The sequence below is a fragment of the Coturnix japonica genome, chromosome 4, assembly GCF_054131305.1.
Source record: "Coturnix japonica strain WE chromosome 4, WE-NBRP24, whole genome shotgun sequence".
NCBI lineage: Eukaryota > Metazoa > Chordata > Aves > Galliformes > Phasianidae > Coturnix > Coturnix japonica.
The window spans coordinates 46,996,191-47,010,236 of record NC_140666.1 but is presented as its reverse complement, the minus strand read 5'-3'; the positions used below and the strand labels follow the sequence as shown (position 1 = coordinate 47,010,236).

Sequence of the window (14,046 nt, the reverse complement as noted above, 5' to 3'; positions counted from 1 at the left end):
GAGAAGAATCTGGCAGAAGCCACTTGGTTGGTGAATACTAGAGGATCTGTCAATCGTGATGGTCCTAGTCAATCTAGCCCCCTACACACTGTAGAAGGAGATAAGGTCCCTGTTATACATGTAAAGAACATGTTGGGAAAAGCTGTTTGGGTCCTTCCAGCTTCTGGAAAGGGCAAACCTATCCGTGGAACTGTCTTTGCCCAGGGACCTGGGTGCACTTGGTGGGTAATGCAGAAGGATGGGGATGTTCAATGTGTGCCACAAGGGAATTTGATGCTGGGGGAGTGCAGTCAATAATTTTATGTATCTATATATATATATATATGTTTGCATGTGTAGTGTATTTTAGTTATTATAGTTGTACATTTAGTTATGTTACATGCAATTCTACTATTTAGCTATCACAATTTTACATACGTGTATATATATGTATATATATGTATATATTAACCATGATGTAATAATGTAGAATAAGGGGTGGAATGTCATGGTTTTGTAATTTTGTAATTTTGCTATCAGTATTCCACATCATAACATCATGTCAAGTATGGATACTTCTGTTGAATGTGCAGTCCACAGAAGAAGACTACATATCCCAGAGAACAACAGGAGTAACAATAAGTCACGGGACCAGGACTCTATATAATCTCGTTCCCAGGCTGGAGTGCCCGCCTTCTTCTCTCGAACTTCTCGGAGAGTGGGAAGCGTTCCAGCCGTGTCGCCTAGAGTTCACAGTAGGCCTCTCGGTTTTCGGAGACTCTCTCTCTCTCTGTTTCGTTCGATTTTGTTAGCCTTAATTATATTATATTGTGTTATCTTGTATTTCGATATCATATTTAGTAAAATAAGTTTTTCCTCCTTAGATTGTCGCTGTTTTATCCCACTCCCCTTTTCCCCCTCCTTTCCGGGCCCCGGGGGGGGGGCGTGAGGTGGCTTCCCCTGTCACGGGCATAGGTAAATCTAAGTAACCCGTGACATACAGTAATCTCATCCAAAGAACTGACAATCTCACTAACCTTAATCTGTCTGGATTCATCGTTGCATTGCTGTGCTGCACATATTTTGGATGTCAGAAGGCAGAACAAAACATAAAATGAAAGATACACCCTGCCAGCTTCAAAGGACAAAAGGCACAAACAAGAACAAGAGATAAGGTCGTGTTGAGGGTAGTGGAAACAACTAGTTCTTTGTTTCTCAGATTTACTTCTTCTCTGTTGCGAATAGATTTTGTTGAGAGATTTACGTATCAGATTTTAAGTAAGAGTGTTTTCAGGAAGAGAGGAGTTATGCAGGGGTTGTTTATGAGATGTCTGATTTTACACCACATAGCTTCTACTATCTGTACATCAAGATACTAGAGCCAAAGACTGCCTGAGCGCCTCTTTGTTTATTCTTCCTCAGACTGATTTAAAGTCTTTCCAAGTGCAAGCAGAGAGAGTACTAAATGGCAGTCAGCCTTGGCAGAGACTTCTGGTGTGTTTAGTCAGCAAGGTTTCTAGAGCTGCTTGATTCTTACAAAACAGTAACACACAGTCTGTGTTCTCTCTGTGTTTCTAATTATGGCAGCCATTGACCTCCAAGTTTGTTGAAGTTCTTACTAAGAGCCAACAGATTAATTAAAACTTCATAGGATTGTGATAGCCTTGGGGAAAAATAGAATGGTAGGACTGAAACTTCTTTTACGTGAGAAAAACTGTATTTTAAAGGAAACAAAATCTTTGGTCTTCATTTTCTTCCTAAGAACACAGTAAGTACTTTTAAGGTACAGATTAGTTACCACTGCTACGATGTGCAGTTTACTTTCATGAACTCATGCCTTCATGCAAGGAATGTATCGGTAATGATGTGAACTGAATTAATATCTGAATCACAGTTTCTTCCACTTAGACCCTGTCATTGAGTTAAGAAATGTTTGGCTGTCTGTAGAAGTTATAGATCTCATGATCACAGTCCTTGAAGAATGCACATGTATGCATGTGGAAGACCATGGAAGAGGACATAGCAGTAATGACACAGCCATGACCAAGCCTGGCTTCTACTGACAAACTTGTTACCTCTTGATATAAATATATGCCATGAAATGTGGGCAGCAACATTAAAGATATAAGATCCATTAACAGCAAAGGATTTCCTTATTGTTGAGAAGTAATGACTAGTAAGACACACATAAATTGAAGGAAGGGACCAAAGGAGGGCGAAAGGGAGGGAGGGAGGGAGGGAGAATAATAAAGGTATCTATGCTTAGTCCTGGATGCACCTTGACCACTGAGGATATACTGAAACGGTCTTATAAAAAGCTTTGGTCAAAAACTGCTTTCTTCATTTTGTCCTAGAACCCCAAGAGCATCTCCAGTAAAATAAGTTCAAAACAGCACTGATATTCTTATGTTTTTCAAATATTAGCAAAACATAGAAAGAGGAAAGTCTTTCTTATAAATCTTAATGAATTGAGAGGAAAAAGCTGTATGTGTGTCACTTTCAAGATGCAATGAATCAGCAGCAGCTTCTAGGAGTAAAAGGCCACTGAGACTTCCAGTACAACTATGGAAGTCATTTCCTGTCCCTCCAAATGTGTTTTCATTTCAGCTACAGAAAACAAACTGTCAAAACAGGGTTTGCCATGGCTCAGCTCTTCAGAAAAGTCTGTAGGCAGATCTTCTTTGAGTATGGTTGGAGAGTTCCAGCAGGCTGTTTGCCCACTGTTCAACTTCCTTTTCCTCTCCTTTCCCTTCCCTTTTCCCTAAAAGGCACATTCCACATGTCTGCTACCAGCATGTGGAACCTACAAAATGCAGACCACAAGCTCAGCAAAATTAGTCTTTTTAAAAGAAAACTAGCAAGGCTCACTTTTCATATCTGCATATATGAGAAAAACAGACCAAACATAACTGCACCTGAACAGTAATCCTGGTGAACTGAAAGTCTAGGAGGAGGTATATAAGCAGACACACAAAAACACGGTATTGACTTCAGACCTCCTTTTTGCTAATGAGACTAAAATCAACTTGTGATATGCAATAACGAATGCTACATATTCTTTTCCATGTTCTTGTCCTCATCGGACATGTATCTTATGGCCTGTACACGCTAAATTGTAATGAATTATAAAATGGATAGCAACAGTCCTAAGACATGACAGTTTTTCATTTTAATGGCTAATTCCGGGATGAACTCCCTTAATAACACTACTTATCACAGTTGCCAAATATAATTTCATACTCTTAATTTCCTGTGATGTAAAAGGTTAGGTTCATTCAAATTTCCTCTTATTTGTATTCCTCACCTCTCCCCAGGCAGCAGGTGGAGGCTCCACAGGCGGGTAATATTTGGGAACATCCCAAGCCACTGCAGCCATGAACCACTTGAAATCTTTACATTTCAGGTGCTTGCGAAGTTCCTTCTGGGCAGAGATATCACCAGTTGAGAGATGTCTGTATTCAGGCCGTCGCTGGTAAATGTACTCTGCGAACTCATCCATCCACGTCTCTGCCACACGCTTCAGGTTCTGTGCAGCAGAAAAAACACAAATAATATTTTTTCATGCATTGACTGAAATGATATTGATGTTGGGGATAATTAAACAAACAAACAAAATCAATAGCCCATACAACTTGTAATCTTAACAGGTCCAATTTTTTATTCTTAACATGTAGAAAAATACCAGCAAACATAAGCTACCTGTAGTGTAGAGCAACCACTACAGAATATTAAATATCCTTTTTTCCTGCTGACTTGGTAAAATAAAGTCTTTTCTCTGATGAACACCTTATTTTACTTCCCATTCTTCATGCATCTTCACACAGGTTTTGATTAATGCTGGATGTTAAACAGATTTTCTTTCAGCTGCTCACATTTGTACTTGCGCCTTTTCTGGTTAGCTTAGAGCCTACTAATGAACACAAACAGTTTGATCTATTTCTTCTGATGTATCTCGCTTCACATCTGAAAGGCATCTAAACCTCAGCCATCATATGACCTCTTTACCTAGTTTTTGCATTTCTGAGCCTTCTCCAGTCTTGGCTAATTTCTCTTCACTAAGGGTGGGGATTTTTTCTATTTCTGTATGTTATTTTTCTACATGAATTTATATACAGATGTTGAAATGGAATACAGATTTAGTCTATTCTGCATTACCACAGCTGCCCAATAACTTCTTATCTCACCAATAAAGCAACGTCTCGCTGGTTGACATTGACACGCTGAAGTATTCTTATTGCTTTGTTTGTAAAAACAAGATCATCAAGTTTTGTATTATTCTTTTTATAGAACACTAACTGCAAAATGCTGAGATTTGCTCTGTAATAAGCTGGAGGACAATATGCATCTGATTATCAGTAGCATAAGATAATGCTTCTTCTCAGAACATCCTCTGCATGTAAGTTAGCTTGACTCTTACTCTGATTTGCTCTTGAAATTCATTTGAAAGATCCTTTCTTGAATTTTATTAATCTGCACAAACTAGAAGTCTCTGAACTAATATGACTGATCTGAACATAAAGACAGCAAGATACAGAATGAGCTTTTAGCTGAAACTGCAAGGTAAGTTTCTAGGTGTTTTTTTCTCTGTGAAGAAAATACATTAAAACCTGCAGGATGGTAAAGCCAGCAAAATTAAATAAGTTTATGGAATCACATCACTTCTATCCCTACACAGAAATGCCTCATGCTTCGCACAAGATTGCCTTTTTTTTTTTTTTTTTAATTTCATAAAAAAACTGCATTTTTTTTACCTTAGAAGACATTTGAATTCAAGAATACAGGAACTGGGTTGGACAAAGAAAGCCAGAACAAACTGCAGAACAACATCTAAATAGCAATCCCGTGCATTTAGCAGAAACCAAATAACACATTAATCTACCAAGTAAAAGTACTATATGATGAGACTCTGTACACCTGAGACCAAAATATGCCTAAGTATATTAAACCCAACAGCCAAAATCTGGAAAACAAGTGTGATCATTCTAGCATTTTCCACTTAACACTTCATTTACTATAATGCAAATAAAGTACTATAATGCAAATATTTCTAGAAAATATCATAATACTTTTTGGTAATCTCTTTATCTAATAGCATCATTTCTATATTAAAAAGTAAAAGTACAGTACATTTCTTAGGAAATAAAAATTCAAAGTATCTTCAGCAGAGATGCAGCCCACTGGTATTATAGAAGACTGCTGGAATTTTCTCCCTTTATTTTGCTAATCTAAAAGAACTGCATCCTTACCTAGATTATTGTAACTGAATGAGAAAGGAGTCCAACAGAAATGCTGCATATTATTATACTTGCTCATTAGCTCAAAATTCCCATTCACCCATTAAAATCTCCTTGCTATCCAACAAACCCTTAATTTGATGTAGTTACCCTGTGATGGTAGGAACTTATCGAATTTGAAGAAAATACAGTTCTGCTCCCCAAATATGAGGTAAGCTGCTTTATTCATATATCATAGAATATCCTGTGTTAGAAGAAACCAACAGGGGTTCCTACTACACAAAATTCAAATCCAAAACTGAGAGTGATGTCCAAATTCCCCTTGAACTGTGGCAGTTCAGTGCCATGCCCACCACTTCATGGTGCAGAACCTTTCCATAATCCTCAGCCCAACCTTTCCATGATGCAGCTCCATGCCATTCACCCAGGTACTGTGCTTAAACCTGCACAAAGTGCTGGAGGTGAGGCTAAACCAGCACAAAGCAGAGTGGAACAATTCCTTCTCTCACCTGGCTAGTGCTTGGCCTGGTGTATGCCAGGGTACAGTTGGCTTTTTTGGCTTCCAAGGCACAGTGTTGATTCAACTTGCCTTTAACCAGAACCCCTAGATCCCTTACTGTGGGGGCTGATCTCCTGCTTTCTGTCACCTAGTCTGTACATATATTCAGGGCTGCTCCATCCCAGGTGCAGAATTCAGCACTTGCTCTCGTTAAACTTCATGTCGTTGGTGATTGCCCAACCCTCTAATATGTCAAGATCTCTCTCTAAGGCCTTTCTACCCTAGAGGGAGTCCACAAATAGCTTCTTCTATTTTCATGGTATATGCAAGTGTACTTAGTATATAACTTTGAGTTTTGCTGCGAGCTCATAGATGAAGATGTTAAAGAAAACTGGCCCTAAAGTGGAGCTCTACAGATCTACACTAGTGACTAGCCACCAGCCTGATTCAATTCCATCTACTATAAATAACCATTTGAGCCTGACCTAAGAGCCAGTTGTTCATCCACTTCAATCTTTATTTCTCTAGCTGAGTGCTGGACATTTTATGTGGAAGGATATTGTGAGAAACAATGCCAAAAACTTTTCTGGAATTCCAAAATTTTTTATCAACTGCTTCTCTTGGTCAATTTGGTGGCTAACCTTGTCATAAAAGGAAAAAAAGTTCATAAACAGGACTTTCTCCTCATGAACCCAAGTTGGATGATTAATGACTGTATTGTGCTTTTCAGTACTCCAAGAATAATCTTCTTCATAATTTTACCAAGCACTGAAGTGAGACTCACTGGATCAAAATCTATGTAAAACATTGTTCCTTAGTTCTTCCAAAACCTATGCTTCTATCCTATGCTAAAAATTTTCCACTACTTGTCAGATTCTATAGTGAAACTGTATGTTCTTGGCATGTTTATACATTGTCATTATTAGCTGAATCTGTATGAGATAGAACTTTGAATTTCAGTGGGTTCCCTTTTAAAAATATAAACTCCTTATTTGCTAGCTCTTAACTCTGGGCTATTTATAGACATGATTGCAAGGAGCCCTCCCTCCTGAAGTAGTGGAAAGCTCTTTCTGAACTCGGTTGCTACAAGAAGAAAGCATTGTGTATCCAAACACTTTAAAGTGGTTTGTTGTCTTCAGTTGACATGACATTCTTATCTTTATTATCACTTCAGAAGCTCAGTAATCACAGCATTTCACTTTAACGTAAACACTCACAGCCCAGTAACAAAATCTTTAAATAACAGTTAACATCCATATTTAGATTGAATGAAGTCAGGTAGATCAAATTCTGCAAGCTAGACCAGAGCAATCGTACACAATCAAAAGTGAACATCATTCACATTTCTACTTACAGTATAATAACTTATCGTGTCCTTGGAGATGAATGAGCTCTGTTGAGTTGAATATTGCAATTCTGTGGCTGTCTAGTATTGTGAGAAGTTGCTCTATGATAAGAACCTCCTAGGAACATAACTTCTCCACACATATCAATGAGATTCTAGTTTCCTACTGACCTTACCAACAGAAAAGATGAAGCTCACAACTGAAATGCGAGAGAAGTCATCTTACTTTAAGGCTTACTTGTCAAGTGACATACTTGCAAGGAAGTGATTTCACATCCTTTGTAAGTCTCTCCTAGAACTGACTTTCCCACTATCTGTGAGAGTTTGACATTGTGGAGGAAGGAGGCCTGTGTCATGTCCTCCTTGCCTGAGCCTTGAAATGAGGCTAGATATATTCTGGAGCATGTGCCCATATTAAACTCCATAAATGAGAAAGAAGAACCACAAGATCTTGACAGAATGTGAATATAAAACAGGTGCCAAGCCATTTGACACTATACAGCCTTTATAGTTATGAGACTTAAGAGCCTATGAGGTCAGGTGGCATTTTGTGAATGCCTTACAGCACTCCACTCTCACAATAATCTACAAAGAAATTAAAACCAACAAAATAAAAGTTGGCTTGAATCTCTTAATTTCTAACTCTGATAATCTTTGCATAATCTTCTACAGAAAAGAAGTCTTTTAAATGCCAGTTTCCAAAATGCCTTTCCAAATGTCTTTATCAATAAGAATAATCAGTTTGGGGATCTTCATGACATAGTAGATCACATACGCTTGGATTCTTTTACCACAATCTGAACACCTCATCGAAATGTACTCTGAGAGGAAAAATGAATTATGTTTCTACAGCTGAGAAACTGCTGTAGCTTGGCAAACTACTACTCACTGCAAAGTTACAGATGCCCAGAGTTTTAACTGAAGAGGAGAATAAATAAATAAATAAATAAATAAATAGGAGTAATTAAATGAAGACCAGTTCAACACTAAATAGTTGCATGAATTAGTTACACAACATAAGGAAGTCACAGGAATTGTAGATGGACATTTGAAGAGTTTCTCGGGACCTATCCACAACAGACCAGTGATAACTTGTTCTCTGTCCTCATATTCAGTGAAAAGCTTCTCCATGATAAGAAATAAAGCCCAAATATATTTGAGAAGATGCATACTTCTATGTGAAAGGTTGTGACAGTGCCACCTAGAAGCTGAGTGATGCATGCAAGGGTCTTATCAACCTCAGAAAGACTTATTCATCAGGTGCCGTCAATTGTACATGCATGCATTTTTGAAGTGATTACACTTTGAGGCGCTGCTACAACTTTGCTCTTTGATAAATTCTTTACTGTTGGTCTTACATTTGGACAAGTTTTCCTTGATTTTTTATTTAACTCACACATTCAAAACCGGAATTTTACGTTAGATTTTCTTTCAGCAGTGTTCTACGACAAGACAGTAAGTTAAAATGTCACTGATATCCAGACTTCAATAAAGAGTTGAAACTACTTGCCTGGAGAAAGAGACAGAAATATTTCATGGACTGTTTTGTCCTGTTCACATTTATCAGTAAGTGGGAAACATACATCTCTTTGATCAAATGACAGCCCCTTCTTTTTAAAGATGTAAGAGCGTCCGCCTCTTTCAAGAGATGTATTATTACTGAAACTCAGTGAGAAGGTGGGTTCTGGTTAGAAGGTTGGAAAACTGGACTTGGGGAGATACGTAGCAGAGGACAGGTTCATAAATATTTTCTCTGAGCAAGGTTAAACTAGACTGGTCCCTGAGAAGAGAGGGGTAATTCCATACTCCATAATAAAAATGTTACCTAGAGACATACTACTGCACACTGCAAACCTGCAAAACTCCATCCCACAGTTACATCTTTTCCAATTCATATCCCTGATGCTGCAGTTAAGCTACCATTAAAATTCAATTTCTGTTTTCAGTTTCTCCAGATGTTCCTAAGTATGTTTTTGTTCTCCAGTGGCACTAAAGCAGTGCAACAGTTCTCTTACTTGTTTCACTTCACCTACATAACCGTTTTCTTCTGATTTTGTGCCTACCTCACTCCTGAAGTGAAACCAACCCTGATCCTAATCCACAGACTTTGCTTTTGTCAATATTAAACTACCATGGGCACAGGTGCATCCTGCAATGAATTCCTGTTGTCTTACATTTAACCTGGCCATTTTCCAGGAAGCTGTATGTCACCAGCAGACACACACACATCTGGTGTTGTTTTATGTGTCACAACAGTCTTTTCTCTCATCAGCAAGGACATAAAAAATCACTTTCAATTACATCAATCAAACATGAGTCACTGTAGCATGCCTAGAGCCTTCAGCTATGAAGGCTTAGAGCCTTCTGCTATGAAATGTAAGAGGGGATATGACTGTTTATTTGCTACAAAAAATGAGACAATCTCTGCCACAACCAACATATTAATCTATTTCTTCCTAATAACATCCATATGTGGTTGTTTTCTGTCTACCTACTTCATTTTCCTATCTTAAATGTTCTTTATTGTTTGTTTTGTGAAGTACAGTGTTGCTGCTGCTTCAAGACGGGTGTCTTTTTTTATGTCTGGTAGCAGCTGCATTTCATTTGGCTAAAAAAAATGTAACATACAGTTTGTTTTACATAAAAAGTATTTAAGAAGCACACTGGGATCCATCCAGCCCAGAGAACTATACTTTATGTTCTTCTGGCAAACAGGTAATATAATGTAACAATAAATCACTGTGGAGAAGGAGAAAAAGCATGACTGGAGGAACCTATTCAACAAGTCTGGATTAATATGAGAGAGGCAGCAGAATACAAATCCTCACAAGGCTCACAAGGAGAAAAACAGTACCCTAAACCTGAATGTCATGCAAACACCCCTCCTTCAGTGTCAGAACACAATCATTACTCTTTTCTATATATTTATATATTGAAAGCATAATAAAACATTTCCCGGACACCAAGTATACCTTTGTGACGTGGAGATCTCAATGTCTGCCCACATCGATTATGGTCAAATGGGGGCTTTCTTCCCTTTCCTCCTCTTGCCTAACTCCTTTTTTTTTCCTTTGCCATTGGGCAGTGCTACTGTCTGGCAGACTCTTCTCTTGGACATTTTGATTTGGTCCTTTGCACTTAATCGTGTTTAAAACTTAATTAGCTTGCATTCCAATAATGATTTGCACTTGTGTAAAAAAAGCAAGCAAATAAAGAGATGTCTGCAGGTGTAAAAGAAAGGCTTCTCGATGAAAGATGGTGTGCTAACTAGGTGACAAAGCTGGTGGTGTATATAAATAACTCTCGTGGGAGTTAGCACAGCACAGCTGGCAAAGAAGCAAGAGACAGTTTTCAGCCTGTACACTGTAAATACCTAGAAATGAAATTCTAGAGATGTCTGTCACCTGAAAACAGCCAGAGTTTCATTCTCTTTAACAATGTTTGTATCTCCACCACACACACACAAACACAAACAAACAAACAATAAATAAATAAATAGGAAAAAAAAAAGTTAAATCTACACCTTGAAAATGGGAAGAGGTGGTTGGAAAAAGCCAACTGTCACTAGAGGACACATCTCTGCTCACTTGAGGCTGGTTTGCAGGGCTCGGTGCATTGCCAGGACACTTCCTGCCCCAAGCACTGCACTTGCACATCTCTTCAGCCTATTTGTAGGGCTGCTGTGGGAAGAGAAAGTACAGCACAGAATCCTCTTGGCCACCTTAGAGATAACTGTTTCAGAAGGGTATAAATACAAGCTTTATTTACTGACACCTGATCCTCAGTAGGAAGGTGTAACATCTGTTTGCAACTGTGATGCCCAATTTGTGGACTCATACTTGGTATCCTACAGCCCACCTTTGCTGATAATCCTAGAAGAGAGTTCAGTAGTTTGTTTCCAGACACATTTCTTCAGCTACATAACCTGGCTTTCAGTGCCAGGTTGTTTCACAAACACTAGAAAGTATGGTAAGTGCTAAGGAAGTGACTATGAAAGTGCCCATACTGCCCCTGCCACATCTATTGGTTTGCACTCAATTCACAAGAAAACAGCCCTATGAGCTCTCTTTACCTAACTGTTTCTCCTCTGTTCTTTAACTCGTCTGGAAACAAAAGAAAGTGTTGAAGGGCTGCTTTAAGAAAAGCCCAAACATTATCTGCAGCTGGAAAAAAAAAAATAAAAATTAAAATAAATGATCATAATATTAAAGGAAGCTCTGCCAAAAATGCAAATGTATTTACAGCAGCAGATGGTCTAGCTACATTTCTGTATTTAAAGAAATTATCTGTTCAAAGCCACAGAAAAAGGCTGAGAATGGTTCAGGTGGGAATCTGAACCCACCTTTAGCAGCTGAGTTCCTGAAACAAACTCTTGCAAGTCCCAATTCAGCGACACTGTGTAATGAGGCAAATGTCATCGGGCTTGTGTCTGCTGGGTCAGAGGATCACTGTGCTCTGGGATCCCACATCCTGGAGTGTAGGGAGGAATACGGGTTAAGATTAGGATTCACCATGCTGTTGGGATAGCATTCAATGTGAACTTCAGTGGGAATGCCCTTCCCTTCAGGAAGGCCTAAAGCTCTAATGTTCTGAGTTAGGGCTAAAATGCTGTGTAAAATACCTGTAAACAAAAAAGAATTCTGTGGATATATCTTGAAATTCCAAGGTCTTCTCTGTATATCCTGTTGAAAGCGACTGCTTACTGACAATTTTCTTGTAGGTCTGCCAGAATCATGAGTAGAAAAAATACCCCCACCCCAACACAAAGCAAAATAAAATAAATCATTTTCTGGGATACAGCTAAAAGAAATTGCTAATTGCATTTTAAGGGCTAACTTCATAGGTAACTCAGTAAAAGAAAATAGCCAAACTGAAATTCTTAAAAAAAAAAAAAAAAAAAAAAAAAAGCAACAGTGAAGAATATCATAAGGCAATTAAAGCAATCCAGTCAAGCAATTCAGAAGTTCTTAATAAATAGGACAACATCTTGTGTAGGGTTTTAAGATTTAAGGCCTTGTTTGCTATACTTTACCTAAAACAAATGGATAAAAGTAGATATTAGTCACTGCAGCGTTGTGCAGATGGTGACTGAACAAATGAATGAATAATTACGTGGTACTTCCACATTATTATGAGGAATCACTGCTGTCATCTGAATACCCATTTATCTCATTTTATGTGCAATTACCTGTAAATTGGGCCTTTGGCAAGCAGTGACATCCTGAGATATCTCCAGAAAAAAAATAGTCAGCTTTGTTATCTGCATTTGTTTGAGACTAGTGTTGGTCTAGTGTTAAATGTGGAGGTTGGTGGCCCTGTTTGTGGTGAGAGAGGCTGAAGAATCATGATCCTTGAGGTCCTTCCAACTGGGGCCATTCTGAAATTCTGTGACAGTTTGTTTTATAAATCTACTACGCATGTTTACAGTTTGCTTTACTATCATTCTGTACCACCAGTTTTACAGACATAGGTGGATGTTTTTCAACAAATGAGGTATGTGTAGGCCTGTCAGGTCTTAAATGAAAGAAAGGAAAGAAATATGATAATAAGGACATAGAAAATTGATGCAATGACACCTGCTATTGTGTGTGGTACATTAATGGTTCTTTACTGATGGGGAAGACGGAGAACAGTTTTTGACAAGTCTTTCATTTCATAAATCAAGTTATCCTCATGACAGATCCTAGCTCTTTAAAATTATATCTAAACTGGCCAGGTATTACATAGCTAGCTGAAACTGCATGCTGAAACATCCTGCTGAAAGATGTAGACAGGTGAAATTTCAAGAGAAGTGAAGGTAAAAATGTTAATCTTGAGCCAGGGAAGTTATAGACAAACACAGGCTGAAACAGCTTGAGAAGAGATCCATGTCATGATCTGAGCTATGCTTAAGTTGCCTAGAAGCTCCATCTTCCTAACTTGTCCCTCTGACACTTGCTCTGCTGTTGAGGGACAGGATGAGGAAATCCGTGCTTCTTCAGTATCTGCGCAACAGAAAGCTCTCTCTTGACTAGTGAAGGGGCTACTGCAATCATTTACACAATCCCAATTAGGCGTCCTATGGCTTATTCCCTTGTGAACTGCACCTCCAACATCCTTCTTTACATAGCAAAAGATGGAAAGGGACTTAACAAAAAGTTTTATGGAAAGTACTGAAAACATTGCAGGGATAATATTTCTGGTTATTTTTTAGTATATTATTAGTAATTTATTAGTATATTAGAACATCATGATATTTGGAGGATAAAGTAAAGATTGTTGAAAAATCGAGGCAACATGCCATATCTTTATTTTGGCTAACAGCTCCGTTTTGGGCAGTTAATTCAAAACCACTGATGGTCTGTTTCAAAGGGATTGATATACGAAAGATGAGTATGTACTTGCTTTTGCTTTTCTGGCTTGGATGACAGAAAGAGAATATTTTTAAGCTTAAAAGTATACACAACATTATGGTTCAAGGTCCTTTCTTCCTTGGCTAGTTATATATATATATATATATATATATATATATAGCCTCAAACACTCAAATGTACAGAAAATTTTTTACTGTTGGCATCCTTGATAAAATGTATCTTTACAGTCTATTTGATTTAGAATACTGCAACATAAAAAATCCAAGAACCTGTTCTTTCAACATTAAACAAATGTCATGAATTTACCTAAGCAATATCATGATTTGGATTCTAACAACACAGATGAAACTATCTATTCCTTGAATGGAAAGGCTAAGATTCATCCTATCAGCACAGTACATCTTTTCTCACAAACACAGGGCAGTGTAAGGGTAGATATTTAATTTTACATCAGGGATTTGGGGGTGTTAATATTTAACAAATGTTTTAATAGAATCATGTGAAAATATATCTCTGATAAAAATATAAATACATTACATGAATGTATATATGCACATATACATATGAATAGAAAGAGAGACTGCAGGCTGTGGCTACCTGTTGGCTGCAAGTATTCACAGTGCCACCATTAATGGT

General features: G+C 38.0%; 1 protein-coding gene across 2 annotated transcripts in view; it reads right to left on the bottom strand.

Annotated features, from left to right (window-relative positions):
• The window catches only part of GALNTL6 (polypeptide N-acetylgalactosaminyltransferase like 6), a 407,537-nt gene that overhangs the window by 20,017 nt on the left and 373,474 nt on the right, over nt 1-14,046 (bottom strand). For both annotated transcript variants that reach the window (XM_015861609.3, XM_085545109.1), the window contains one exon: nt 3,284-3,505. In XM_015861609.3, coding sequence (XP_015717095.1) covers nt 3,284-3,505 — 222 coding nt within the window. The remainder of the gene's footprint in view (nt 1-3,283; nt 3,506-14,046) is intronic.